The 14481-nt window shown below is 49.7% G+C and overlaps 4 protein-coding genes across 4 annotated transcripts; 2 read left to right on the forward strand and 2 right to left on the reverse strand.

The window, feature by feature from the left end:
* Window positions 1-9494: 9494 nt before the first annotated feature.
* UPL1 (ubiquitin-protein ligase 1) lies at window positions 9495-9995 on the forward strand (the record flags this gene model as incomplete). The annotated part of the gene is made up of 1 exon (XM_002185451.1): window positions 9495-9995. One exon carries the CDS (start codon window positions 9495-9497, stop codon window positions 9993-9995), a length of 501 nt encoding a protein of 166 aa, XP_002185487.1.
* A 239-nt stretch (window positions 9996-10234) lies between these two features.
* Window positions 10235-10684, reverse strand: PHATRDRAFT_41541 (predicted protein; the record flags this gene model as incomplete). Its single annotated transcript, XM_002185488.1, has 1 exon — window positions 10235-10684. The coding sequence occupies one exon, from the start codon at window positions 10682-10684 to the stop codon at window positions 10235-10237; it is 450 nt and encodes a 149-aa protein (XP_002185524.1).
* Window positions 10685-11135: 451 nt separating this feature from the next.
* Window positions 11136-13403, forward strand: PHATRDRAFT_50561 (predicted protein). Its single transcript, XM_002185452.1, has 2 exons — window positions 11136-11214; window positions 11656-13403. Exons 1-2 carry the CDS (start codon window positions 11203-11205, stop codon window positions 13369-13371), a joined length of 1728 nt encoding a protein of 575 aa, XP_002185488.1. The 5' UTR covers window positions 11136-11202; the 3' UTR covers window positions 13372-13403.
* Window positions 13404-13722: 319 nt separating this feature from the next.
* Window positions 13723-13923, reverse strand: PHATRDRAFT_17048 (predicted protein; the record flags this gene model as incomplete). The annotated part of the gene is made up of 1 exon (XM_002185489.1): window positions 13723-13923. A coding segment is annotated over one exon (201 nt), but the record flags the coding sequence as incomplete, so codon positions are not given.
* Window positions 13924-14481: the final 558 nt, after the last annotated feature.

Below are 14481 nucleotides of genomic sequence, written 5' to 3' on the forward strand. Positions count from 1 at the left end.
AGACGGTACACGCGAAGCAATCGCAAATTCTCCTTCCGATAGGCGCTCAGCATGCGTCGACTTCCTGAATTTATGTCAGGAATCTGCTTGCTTTTTGCTAGGACTTGGTTGCCATCCATGTTCCCAGAGCGCATCAGACACGGTCAAGGACGTTTCTTGGTTTTTCCGGCGAGTCAAAAGTGCTGCATATTTAGAATCCGTTCGTTACCATATGTGTTGTGCGTCCAACCGAGCGTTACTCCGGGTCATTGTTATCGAAGATCTTGCGTCTCTCTTGCGCGAGAACGCGAATCGAGTAGATGTTGCCCTCGACAGTATCGTGGCTTGTCTTCCCAATCTCCTTGGCCACGGTCGGGCAAAGGTCCACCCTTCAACCAAAAAGAAGAATTGGAATCTGGACGGCCATTGCTTGGCCGATGTTTCTGGAGCTAATTTGATCTTTCGAAGTGAAATCATGGTTGGAGTCAGCTCTATCTTTCGAACTCTCGTCGAAGTGTTGGATGGAACCGCTGTCGGGAAACAGTCAAATCAGGGAATTGAAACTAAGGTGATGGTCGATTCTTTCGTCCTATCGGTACTTGCTACAGTTGTTGGAAGTCTTCGAGATAAATTTGATAGCTTGGGTAGCGATGTGCTGAACGTGCTTAAGAAATTGTTGTCATGGCACCGATCAGCAATTTTTGAAGATGACTCAAACCTGGAAAATTTTACAGGGCAGCAAATAGTTCGCTTTATTCACTCGGTCGCACAGCGGGATCTTTCGAGGGTTGTCTTGAGTTTTTCTGTTACAGCTGTTCACTTGATTCTGTATCAGCTGCTGGCGTCCACAGAAAAGGTTACTATTGAGAGTTCTGAAGGTGACGATTGCCTTGAATGGTTTTTTTCTGAACTCGGTGATGTTTTTCCCGCGGTAGAGCTCGCTCGTGGCGAGGCGCTTTCAGCTGTAACTGCTGGCTTGGCCAAAGAGGAGTTGGAGCGCTGGCACGAAAGGACTATAAGCAGTGAAAGAAGCATGCAGAAGCAAGAGGCTAAGAAAGCGGTGGCACTAATGTATCTACGAGACCATGGAACGGCAATTTGCTCTACAGTACGCCCTGTACCTCGACTGCTTTCAGATCAAAGGACAACTACGCGCCCAGCCAAAGAAGCATTGAAAGACTCAGACCTATTTGAGATGAACTATTTATCCCATTTCCTGACACAGTGGCTGCACATTCTGAGTACAATCACGCGATCTCGTCCAAGCGCGTGGAATGTCTCGGCTGTCCGGGATAGACGGTGGCATTTTCTTTTATTCAAAGCTGTCGGTCTTGATCTTGAACAAGGTCCAATATTTGCGACTTCTATCCAACAAAAGAAGACACGAAACGGGGCTCTTCCAGCTCGACATCGTGCACGAATTGTTTTCTTCCTGCTCGGTTTGCTGGAGAACGCTGATCCTTCGGATATTATGATTGAAGGTCTCTTTATGTTGGCTGGATCCGAAGTTGTTGATCTTGGATTAGATTCATTTGAAGCCCTCGTTTCTAGAGAAGCAGTTTCGCTATTACGAGCTTTATTTAGTCCTCATCGACCCAATTGGAGACTTTCGATCATGAAGGTCATAAAATCTATTCTGTTCCATGAATCAGCAGTAAAGAAGGCGGGAGTGTTTGCTTTCTTCAATGGATCGATCCGCGGAATACATCCATTGTCGCGAGTACTTCTCAAGCCCTCTTCGGCTATGCCTCTTTCGTATATCCAACAGTCGGCGTCGACATCAAGTAAATCTGCTGGAAGCGGTACGACTCGGTCAGCGCCCGTTGGCACAGACTCAATCGCAGCCGGGCTTCTTCGATGCGGAGGCGACGCAGGTATAGTCAGCAACATTGATGTCAAAAGCGGCTTTTGTGAGGTCGTCCTTGTGGCCCGCCAATGCTGGTCAGCTCATTCGAATGTTGTCGAGCGTGAGCACATAGTCAATGGACGTCATGCGCTGTCTGTACGAGCCCTGCGAGCACCCCTTGCCGATGTCGCTGTGGCGGAAGAAGTTGCCCTTGTCTTTGGCAAAGATTCACAGCACTTTGCCGAATTCCTGGGAATGCTCCTGAGTGACTCAGTCGAGTCATTGCTTTCAGCCACAGTTCCGAAACGGAAAGATGAACCAGAATCAAAAATAGACTCTTCAACTGGTGGATGCACTTCAGGGCAACTGGAAAGCTCCGTTCTTCTGTTTACAGCTTCAAAGTTGCCTTCGTCTGAAGTTTCACCTTTGGAAGCTGACATGTGTTCTGAGCTAGCTCACAACGCCACGTCTTCAATTGAAACAAGGGCAGACTTGGAAAGAAATACTTCCGGCGGCCTTCGAATGATGGCTGATCTGATGGCAATAAAGTGCTGCATATCACTACTGTCCGACGAAGAATTGCTTGTTGCGTTTTTGGAAAAAAGGGACTCATGTATAAGCCTCGCGAAAGTGCTATCTTTGGCATGGCCCGAACATTTAGACAAAGCTGGGAATTCGGATCTCGTTCGGCAAGTCCTAAGTGATTCACTTGCCGCAACTCCAGCAAGAGAAGCAAGATTGATTCGATTCGTGGAGCTTTTAAACGACCTGAATAATAGGGAGAATGCAATTGCTTCTCTTCACGAAGACTCCTGGTCCACAGTACTACAGAGCGTTCATGGTGACATGGCTGTTAGACTCGAGGACAGTGCCAAAGCACCACAGGCGCAACCTCGTTCGTCTATCGCGACATCCACTATCTCGTTGACGCCAGACGATCGACTAAGGGAACTTGACTCAACCTCGAACAGATCGATGTCACAGTCCACAAGAGGAAGTAACAGTGACGAGGACGATGATCAGAGTAGGACGGGTGGAGTTTATCTTCTTGAAGCTGCGATAGCTCAAATGACAGAGCTTGGAATTCCTAGATCTTATTCAGAGTTCGCCCTCCGCCGTACGGGAGGGTCCAATATTGAAGCTGCAGTGCATTTTTGTCTTGAGAATGGAGCCGATATCGAAAGACTGCTGGCAGAAGACTCGGAGAGCCGTGGCAACCGCTCGAGCCATCGTGGCTTACTACCGTTGGATGATAGTCATCTTCTTCGACAACTAATGGAAATGGGGTTCCCAAGGAGATGGTGCACAGAAGCTTTGAGCGCGACAAGCAACAATGTAGATGATGCGTTGACATGGATTCTTAATAACAACGAAACGTTGGAAAGATTGAACGATTTGGAGGAGGGAGAGGAAGTTGACAACATCGATGATGATGACGACGACGATAGCGATGAAGATTCTGACAACAATAATACAGGAGATATTGAAGCATCAGCCGAAAACAGAGAAACGGAAGGAGAGAACGAAAGTGACGCCGACCAGGAGAATGAGTCGAGTAATGTAAATGAAGAAGAGGTGGATAGAATGACTACTGAATCGTCAGAGATGAGGAGGGTTTCTAAATTGAAAGCCTTGGTGTGCCCATTGAAAGTGATTTCGGGTAGAGCAAACATTGACCCTCATAATTCTTCAGTTTCAGGTCTTGCTAACGGTGGCTTCGCTTCCGTTGGTGTGAGAGGGTTGCTGCTGAAAGCTGGCTGCTGGTACTATGAAGCTGTCTTGGGGACATCAGGTTGTATACAGCTCGGATTTGGAGATTCGAGCTTCGCAAGCCATTGCAATGCCGACCGAGGCGACGGCTGCGGAGATGCCAGTAGTTCCTTCAGTTTTGACGGCTGGCGACGATTGCGCTGGCACGGTGCAGCCACGGAATGGGGATGTCGTTGGAAAGAAGGAGATGTTGTTGGCTGTTTTCTAGATGTAGATACCAGAAAAATATCTTTTTCGCTGAATGGTCAAAAGGAAGAGATTGGAATGGGCTTGGCATTCAAGGATATACAATTTTGTGGTGGACTTTTCCCGGTTGTTAGCTTCAACAGGCGTGAGAAAGTTAGGATTCTTCTTGGCGGGGAAGGCCAGTCCTTCAGGTTTCCACCCCCACCGGGATATCGTGGGGTTGGAGAGGCAGTTCTCGAGTCCGTTATGGAGCGTCGAACATGGCTTGAAAATGAAAGGCTTTTGGATGACCCTGATGTTCCTATCGCCAGAAAACTCTTGTGTGATTTTTCCGAGGAAGATCACGGTCATGAGCTTTTTTCTTGGTGTCATCGATACTATGGTTCCGATGCATCAGTTCACTTGGGGTCTCCCCGTCCAAAACATTCTATACCAAGCATAGTAGCCCACTCCGATGATTCTCCTATTCTCACCGGTCGTATCGAGAAAGTCTGGAATTCCAATGATCGCGCTACCGACCCACGGACCTCTGTGGAGGATATAACCAAAGAAATGTTGGAAGGTTACGAGAGAGTAAGGAGGGAAATGGTGCTAGAGGCCTTTAATGAGTCCGTAGCACTAGCCGTGATGCTTTCTCGCAAACTGTTGCTGCACATTCTTGTATCAGCCAAACACTTTGACCTGGCAATTTTCGCTACAGAAATATCGAATAAGAGTCTTGTGTCCCAAAAGCTTTGGAGAGTACTGGAGGCATGTTTGTCAACTCGGGGTTGGTCCGGAGAAGCCGGGACCATGGCAATCGCGGCTGAAGCTCTTGGTCTAGGAATCCAGATGCAGTCGCGTACGGGGAACTCCTCTTTTGTAGATCTGGGTACACAGTTGCCAATTTGTGGGTTCACCCAGGTTTTAAGCAGTGTTCAAGAATTTCGTTGCACAGACAGAAACGTAGCCTTCTATGACACGAGTAAATCCTTCGCCTCGTCAGCAGAGGCTGCGTTTGGTTCCGATGGCGGTGGAGCAATTCTGGCGTTTGTCCGTGAGGGTATTCAAAGGGCTGCTTGTTCTTCGCGGTCTTTTCGAAGTGTCCTTGCTCAATCTGTAAACCGCTACGTCAGGGTGCTGGCAGTTGTTGACGATGGTGCCCTGGAGGGGTCCACGAAGGTATGTAACACTGCGTCGTCAGAGATTAATTCGAGTTTCAATTCTCAAATCTTGTTCACTTTGTCAGGAATCGACACGAAGGCAGTCTATACCCGAAAAAAGCGAATCCCATTCTGACGTCGAGACTATGCCTTTCCAACCTGATGCCCGTCTTGCGTCTTTCCTTACCGGGGTGCTTTTGAGCACATCCGTACAGGCTTGTACCGAAGAGTCGGAAGACCTGCACGAAAGTCTTCTCGGAGCATGGAGCATTGGCTTTCTTTCCGCTTCTATCCCTTGGCGGATGGTCTGTTCCTTTACAGCAGCTGGCATTTTGAACTCAAAGCCCTCTGCGTTGTCGAAGGTTTTATCGAGATCAACGACACTGTCTGCGTTGTATGGTCGCCTTGAATCGACCGTTGCAAGGAGGATCTGGGCCGAGCGTGCTGCATATCCTGTCTGTTCTCGATACGTTCAAGCAATAGTTGAACTTCTTGTAGCCGTTCGCCGCGCTGTAGATATTGAATATGGTATGCCCGAAGATGTCTTTAATTCCTTATGGAGAAAGGTCAGACTGGAAGCCGCATGTCCGCGCTCAGGATCAATTCAGACCAAAGCTCCAGAATCCCCAGATTCTGACCCTTTTTGGGAGCAAAATCAGGGATGGTTACCAAATGAAGAGGTGTGGTCTGGCGAACTAGTATGTCACGAGGTCGACTGGATGAAGCCACATCGATCGGCCGCGCGGTCATTAACAGAAGGAGGGGAAGGACCGCCTATGCTCAGGACCGGCTGCTGGGTGATGCGGGGACCGGACTGGGATTCAGCCATCGACGACGATGGAAGAGAGTGCTATGAATCTGCCAAGGCGAAAAGGGAACTTGCTTTGTCACTTGAAGAAGAAAGCTTCAATGAAAGAAAGGAAGAGAGCTCTCTTATTACAACGGAAGGGGCACCCGTAGACGGCGAAGAACAAGCCTCCAAGAAGAGCGAGGCAAAACTGAGTCGCCGAAATAGACAAAAAAAGGTTCTGCGCAAAAAGCTTCCTCCGGTAAAATTGCCTGTTGGAATCGTGGTTTCTATCGAAGCTTGGAGAGGCCAGCCCGGTCTCGGTCGAAAGGTTCGATGGTCGCTCACTGGGAAAGAAGCAATTTATCGTTTTGGCGGCGATGGAGGCAGGTTCGATGTCATTCATGTCGATACCAACAAGGCCGCGACTAGGGTCACCAAGCGCCATACAATCCCTGAAACTGCGGAGCAGTGTGCAGCTAGACGTGGCTTTGGAGTCAGAAAGGCCTACAGTGTTCTAGTTCGCATAAAGAGACAAGAGCCGTACTCCAGCAATGGTCGAATTACTGGCATGATGGAGTTGCCCGACTTCGGTGCTGCGATCGAGGTCGTCCTTAGCCGTTCTCCAAATGGCTCGATTATTTTAGAGGAACAAAGTCTAGTCTACGGTTCCAACGACTCGGGATGGGAGGCTCGTTTCGGTCAAGCTTCATATCTCCCAGGTACAACATTTGAGCTTGCAGTCGATACATCAAAGGGGGCATCCGAATCCCTTACCTCTTTTTATGAGCGGCGGGTAGGAAAGACCGAGTTTGTCGTTTCAAATTTACGAAATCCCGGAAACGGAAACTCTGTCTCGGCGACGAGTGAGCTCCGGCTTATAATAGGAAGACGAAACTCAACATGTAGCCCTCGAGTCTTCCCTCCTCCTCCTCCTCTGACATTTGATCGAGATTTTCATGCCTCCAATTTAGCTGTAAGTAGCGATGGAAGTACAGTGACTTGCAGTACCTCTGACGGAAGAGGGACGGCTTTTGCTTCAATTGGATTTGCCAAAGGTGTACACTACTGGGAGGTAAAACTCGAGCAGGCAGATATTGGGAGTGTCTTTATCGGTTGCGCAGAAAAGCCCCCATCCGATGGACCCCCACGGCTATCGAAATGGCATGGCTGGGGGTTTGTCAATTTTCGGGCAACATACTCGAACGGTTCCGAACGAGTGTATGGCGTTCATGCACATTCGGGCGATACAATAGGTGTTTTACTTGACTGTGATGCTGGTAGGATGTCTTTCTTCTACGATGGTTTAAAATACGGCGAGCACATTCTCAGTGACTTGGGATGTGCGTTTGAAAATCTTTCACCGTTTGGGTTTAGCGTCGAGGGCTGTGGAACCGGTGGAGGTGGACAATCCGCCTCTAATGGCTTCGCTCGTGTTCCTGCCCAAGGCTTTGAAAAACCAAGGACGTTGTGGCCCGTAATTGGTCTTCGCAATCAGGGTGATCGTGTTACATTCTTGCCGAAGTGGTCGACTTGGTACGGCGTTGACGGAGTGACTGTGCTACGAAATGTTTTGGCTGTGGAAGAGTTTCTGTCAAGATATACGAGCAATTGTCTTCCAGACTGGTTCATTGAGGAGGCGATGTGTGAGTATACTGAGTGGAAGGAAGGTTACCGGGCTCAAGTTTCTACTCGAGGAAGCGGGTATGGGAAAGTCGAGATGGACACTTCACCCACCGGGTGTGCAGCGGCATGTGCAGCACTTGGGATGAAATTTGTGCTTCTTCCTGGAGATCGCTTTCGTCTCCGTCGTAGTTCCGGACGGCTTTTAGAGCTGGCAGAGGAAGCGATTATTGTTGGACAAAACCAGCTCCGTCTGTTCTACAAGATTGTCTCCCAGAAAAACGAAGGACAATCACTTGCCGAGGGCGCGGCTTTACCCCATTGGCTTCACGAATGCGACGTCGTGGATGATATTGACTATGTGACGCCTGGAAAGGGGAGAGGGATCGTTCTCCCTACTCTCAATCGCTTCAAGTGCCCATCACCAAATGGACTTCGCATCGTCTTCGAGAATGGAGCTGTTCTCCGATCAGATTTGGAAATCAATGATTCTTCACGAAATCTTGGTACTATCCCACAAAATACTATTATTCCGAGGAGAAATGTCTTGGAATGTCGAGTGAACTCGTGTGGAGTTGTCCGTTACCGCGTTAAGTACGAGGATGTAGAAGGGTACATCTCTGCAACTATTCGGGGAGGAAACGAGGAGCCGATTTTGCATCCGGTTGAGTCTGGTACAGCGACGGACAAATTCGAAGATTTCGACGACTTTAGAGCGGACTCGGTGACAAGTTTTGACACTCCCTATGAATGTGCCATTTCCTGGTACAACAGCTGGAAATCAGGCGACGATCACAAATTGGAAGAGAGGGTCTCGTTAGAGGTGAACGGTATCGAGGAATTTATGGAAATGGTATCGAATAGTCGGATCGACGGTCTTTCCCAGCTAGCGTCGGACTCACTCTTGGTACGCTGCGTTAACCACATTTGTAACTTTAGCCAAGAGGGCGATGCGACTGAAGTTCCCTTTCGAGATGTTGCATCCGCTCTTTCTTTCGCATGGGGCACTATAAATCCGAACCACTCATTCCCTAACTTTGAAGGAGCAAACGTGGAAGCAAAGCAAGCCACGGCCTCTATATTGAGTCAAATCAATGACAAGAACAAAGTCCCCCCTCTCAAATCTGTTCTTGCGAGGGTAGCCCTACTAAAAACCTTCAATCGGCGTGTTCAATATGCGTTGCCATGGCTTCCGATGCGTCCATGCCAAGAAGGTTCTGCCATTCTTGGAGGAATGTGTGGGTACGGTGCCACCACTGACAGGGCAGGTCGGGTTCAGTTACTTGAAACGCAAGCAGCGATGACCTGGGTCCAAGTACCAAGCATTGCCACTCATCTACGCTCTCTCCGTGGCCTGATTTTTTCCAGTGTCAAACGAGGCTTTCTAGAGAGTGTGACGGAGGCAACCGCTACACCAACTCCATTGAGTCACGATGAATACGAACTTCCGAGAGAGATTCGAACAGTCCGCATAAACCGATTGAAAGCAGCTCGAGCAATGGACCTTGATGGAGCTGTCATTAAGCGCAAGCACTCCGTTTTTGCACAGTTGCAGAACGAAACTAAGAGTTGGGGCGGTGCGGGGCTACGACGTTCGTACGTAGCGAAAGGCCATGGCGGCCAGAAACGAGCTTTTAAAGTCAAATTTATTGGAGAAGGCGTAAATGATTATTCTGGCCCATATCGTGAAGTATACACTGATGCTTTCAACGAGCTGTTGAAGGTTGATCCACTGAACCGCGGTACTCTGGGGGTATTGGACCCAACACCAAACAATGCTGAGGCGATCGGCGAGAATAGAGAACTGCTCATGTTCTCATTGAATGGACAGGATGTCAACAGCATCAAATCGGCAGTTTTTGATACTGACATTAGTGAAAAAGAACAACGACTTCGGAGTAGTTTTCTGAGCGTCTTGGCGTCGCGGAATGAGACCACACGTGAAGTGGAAGAGTCTCTTATGTTTTTGGGTCGTTTAACCGGTACTGCATATCGCCATAACATTGCAGTGGACTTACCCTTGCCCATGGAGACGGTTTGGAAAGCTATCGTGGAAGAATTGAGTTCCGAAACCAATCGACTGAACGAAATCGACTATTTGGCTGCGCGTCAACTACAAGACAGCACAGATCCCTCTGTGCTACTGTGGTGGCAGCAGCGCATGCTGAACTCATTCGTGGAAGGACTTGCCAACGTAATTCCGTACGAGATTTTGCCTATTTTTTCCGGTGAAGAATTGCGGGATGTGCTTTGTGGGAACCCCGAGGTTGAGGTCGACTTGCTGCGTCGTGTTGTTGAATACGAGGGCTATGAAGCCAGCGATCCGGTGGTCGGATACTTTTGGGAGACTCTTCGATCAATGACGGATAGGGAACGCAAGACCTTTCTACAATTTGTGTGGGCTCGGAGTCGCTTGCCGATGCGGGAGTCTGACTTTGAAGCTCCCTTCAAGCTACAGAAGGATCTGGTCAACGTCGGTGAGAAAGCGGACCTTGCTTTGCCTAGCGCATCTACTTGCTTCTTTTCGCTGACGTTGCCCGAATACAGCAATGCAGCCTTGCTGAGGGACAAGCTCTTGTACGCAATCAACAACGTGACAACGATGGAAACCGACTTTCAGACGAACAGCGCAGAAATCGCGGAAGGGTACCGTGCGTTATAGAGCTTGTACATGTACAGGTGCCGAGAGAATGTATATAACAATAGATTAAAAAAGTCTTTCAGTAGAATTAAGCGATTGCAATCGTGTACGGCATTTATCTAGAGGATGTAGCGTTTACGCAGTAAGCAGAAATATGGCGCAGAAAAAGGAAACGACGAGAGTGGGAGGGGTCCGTGACTATTCTCACCGAGGACAGCCTCCGAAACAAGCAGCCAGTGACTAGTACAAATCACAGTCAGTCAGTAGCCGATCAGTTTCTTGCCAATTCCGGAAGAGAAATCTAGTCCCGGCAGAGTAACAGAAGGGGGTTTGTCTTGTCCCTTGACAACGGTCCCACTACCCGGAAATCCTCCACCGAGGAGCCCCACTTCACCTCCGGCACTAGACACGGAGCCAGACAAACCGTCCCGTCGATCCGGTTGGGCACAATAGTCTCGACACGAGTCTTTGCAATATCCGAGATCTTTGGGAGCAATGGCTTTGCAGTTTTGGAAGCAGTCGGCGTAACAATCGGCGGCAGCGTGCGCCGGGTTGGACCCGCCGGCGACCGCGACTCCCGCCATCGTCCAGGAGTGCAGGAGCGTCCGCCGCGTGCACGTGGGCGCCGACCATGCTTGCGTACTACTGTGTATCTGCAAGAGTACGAGAGGCCACAGTAAGGCGTACCAGATTGGAACGGTCCGACGCATGATGGTTCTATGGGAGCCACACGGCTGGGATATGCGGTACCGTACGGACGGTGAGCGCCATGGTCGCGTGTCGGGAGAGACCCGACGAGAGGAACGCACGGACTGTGTGTAAACACGTACACGGTAGATATGTTTGGGTAATCCATATGTCCGACACGACATTGTTCAGACAGACGAACGATTCACTAATGTGTCGTTCGGTATCCATTCGATTCTTATGGACCGCTGCGGTCGGTGTCACGACAAAAGAGGCCTTTTCTTGGAAGGCCGACAAGGCTATTCGGCTGATTAGGGTGCGGAGATTGTGACGCTCCGTTGTCCCCTACCTAGCGAATAGTAGTACGCGAACGCTCCCTATGCTTCGCGTTCCCTGTCCTTTCAACTACCCGAATCAAAACAACCCTGGCTGGTTGACAGGAATGTTTGTATGTAACCACATACTCAAACAGACACACAAAAAGAGGTTCCTACCGCCCATTGTACGAATTACGTAGTTATGTATACAATTGTCAGTCACCATGAATCTAACTGTAAGTTTACATTGCGCAAGGCAAACGTGTAGCTTTGGACGTGTGAAATGGAATCCTGAGATAGATAGATAGCTACCTGCAACGTCGGGGAAGACAGGTTTGGTTTGTGGCCTTTCGTCGAGTCGTTTCTACAGAAATATGTGGAAAACGAGTGCCATGTGTATCGGGAAAGAGCCCCTTTCATAGGCCTTTTGGACCCTTCTCCAAAGCCTCGACTGTGAGGGAATTGTGTTCGTCCGTCGTGTATCTCGTCGCTCTCTCTCTCTCTTGTATGTACATTGGATGGGACGGAATCAAAAAGGATACCCCCGACCTGCCCGAGTTGTCCGTCTCGATCCTTGTCTTTGTTGCGCTCTCTCTTTCTCACCCGGACACGGATTCATCTATCTCTCTATTCATCCCTCCGTTTCGTTTCTGTTTCTTTTTCGATTGCTAAAACAGACTAATCCTTCAGGGACTGCATACGACGCCATGACCGCCGCCAGACCCGAGCCTCACTCGCAACACAATCCCCGCACCGGTCGCAAAGGCGACCCGCGGATGCACCGAGCTGTCGCAGCTCGATTGAACGATCCTAACCTCAGTCTTTTTGACGCCTTGACAGCCGGAGGCTTTACCTACCCGACGGACGAGGACGCCAACTACATGGACAGTGAACAAGTCACGCTGGGACAACGCAAGAATCAACTCTCCCGAAGACTCCGACTGGCACGCAAGCAGACGACGCGTCACTCACCCCACCACGAGAACGACGAGAACTCCTCACACAGCTCGACGTCGCACGGAGGCAAACGCTCCCGACCCTCCGACGAAAATGGACACCACGGGGTCTCTGTACGGAAAAGGAATGTAGATCCCAACGACCCAGCCTCGCTACAGAATGATCAGCAGCAAATAATGCTGGAGGAATTGAGTGTGGCGACGGCCGAAGCGGAAGAAGACCGTCCGCGTCTCATGGCGAAATTCCATCCCCAGTATCATCCCATACTCGTGCCGAGGATTGGAAATCATCACCATCCGATGTGCTCGTCGGCGTCGAATACGAATAACCCCTCTACGTCGTCACGGCACAATCCTTCCGCGACCAACACGCATTTGGGAAACAGCGACATGCCTTTCGCCACCAGCAACAATCGATCCACGTACGAGATTCACTACCCTCCCGAACGCAATAACGATCCCACGGCACCATCGGGCGTCGCCATTGCGAGTCTCAACTCCACCGCCCTCAGCCTCGGTATCACACTCGAGCAACTCGCAATGACGCTGAATAGTACCAGTACGCTGGCTAAAATCATCAATGGGGACAACAACACCGCTCGGCAGAAAGATCTAGCCCTGCATTTGTACCAGAACAAAAACAAGGTGTTGTACGAAAAGTCCATGGTCTTGGCGGGGTACCCAATGTCGGACGCCCGGGAAGGCTCGGCCAAGCACCTCGAGTTCGCCTTTGACGCCTGGAAAATTGAAGGCCAGCGTCTGCAAGCGCTCGCGGCGGATCGACAAGCTGAAGATCCGCCAATGGAAGCCAAAACGGGATCACCGCAGCCCCATTCTGTCGCTGGCATATCCCGTTTGAGTCAATCGAGCCGAACCGAATTTAAAAACCACAGCAACATAGACCCCGGTCGTACGGCGCACAAGAATTCGTCGACGAATGGTCACCAACATCGTCACGCGAACGAATCGGAATGCGGACTCGATGGTAGGCACATGCATCGTCTGGAAGGCAAGTGCGGTCACAAGGCCATCCTGCATAAAATGCCGGACGGGAGTGCTCACATTGACTTTGTTGTCGGTGACAAGGTTGAATGCTACCATAGCGTGCAGCCGGCACGGAGTGGCAACGGCGGGAATCGCCTTAGTGACATGTGGCCGTCCAAATATTTGTGTGAAGATTTAAATTGTCCAAAGCACTGTAACAATCAAGCTTTACAGCACCAACAGCACGGAAATGATTGTCAAACTCTTACCGCATCCAAGATTTTGGATTTAGAATCCATCGATTTAGATGGGAAGGAATGGAGCACCGATTTTACGAACGACGACACCAACAGCTTAAGGGCATTGCTCAACCTCGGCGATTCGGATATAGGTCGATCGCGGACTACATCCGTGGACGACGGCCCTACTACGAACGAGCTTTTGGAAATTTAAATGATAAGAATCAATGCAATGTATTTCTCAACATCTACTGTCTGACGCATTCGATGACGTTATCGCTACTACTGCTTCTGGAGATCGTTATTTCTTTTTCCCTTGTCAAAACTCGCAAGTTGTCCGATCGAAAAAGACAATGTCAATCAGTCGAAGCGCTCGACCTGGACAGCTAAAATAGCACCGGTCGAAATGGCTTGATTAGAATGCCTCTCCTTCCGCCAGATCCTCTACTTTGGTTTCCGGCACGATCGCATCCACGGAAGGACCTTTGCCACTGGCCCCGTTTTCTTTCAGCAAAGATTCTGCTGTTGTAAACCATTCCCCCTTTGGATCCAGCTTTGAAGTCTCTTCTTCCAAAAAGTCTCGCAATTCGTGCACGGCTTGGGCTAGTCGCGCTTCCGAGTCGGGCACCATCATGTAGGATTCGTCCAGGACCTCGGCAAATTTTTTGACGTCGTACGGATCGCGGTTGTCATCTTTCATTTGTTGCAGCTTGACTTCGTTCTCTTGAACTTCTTTTTGGTAATAGTTTACTTCTTTCAGTAGTCTAAGAAAAGGTACGAGAGAATTTGCGTGAGAAAGGGGAGTGAGCACAAACATAGTTTGGTTGGTGTAATTTTTACCGACAGCTCGCCTATGTCGTTTGACGTATTTTGGGCGAAGGCCAGACGGAATTTTGACCAGAATGGCAACTCGGCGCAGCACGAATTGCTCGCGTATTACACCGGTCTGTTTCTCCAAATCTCTCTGGGCTACGAAATCGCTCCATTTTTGTACCTCGGTCCTACGAACATACCGTTGGCATGTCTTTGTCTTGATCATCAGCTGTCGCTCCGGATCGGGTGCCGGAACTGGTCGCGGCATGGCGGCAAACTTAGATATTGTGAAGGCAAACGGGGAGGACGAAAACCGCGTCTTTTCGTGTAGAAACAATACTACGTTCTACGACGCTGTATTTATTCCCTCTGCCGCAATGCTGGAGTTTCGGCGCCACATTAAAACTCCGGGTCTCTATGAAAGCTCCTTTCGAGGAGCCCTTTTTTTGACTTTGGGTACGATATCAAACATGGCATTTTGTGATCCTTGACGAAATTTTGGATCAATTGC

This window comes from Phaeodactylum tricornutum, chromosome 31, assembly GCF_000150955.2.
Source record: "Phaeodactylum tricornutum CCAP 1055/1 chromosome 31, whole genome shotgun sequence".
Taxonomy (NCBI): Eukaryota; Bacillariophyta; class Bacillariophyceae; order Surirellales; family Neidiaceae; genus Phaeodactylum; species Phaeodactylum tricornutum.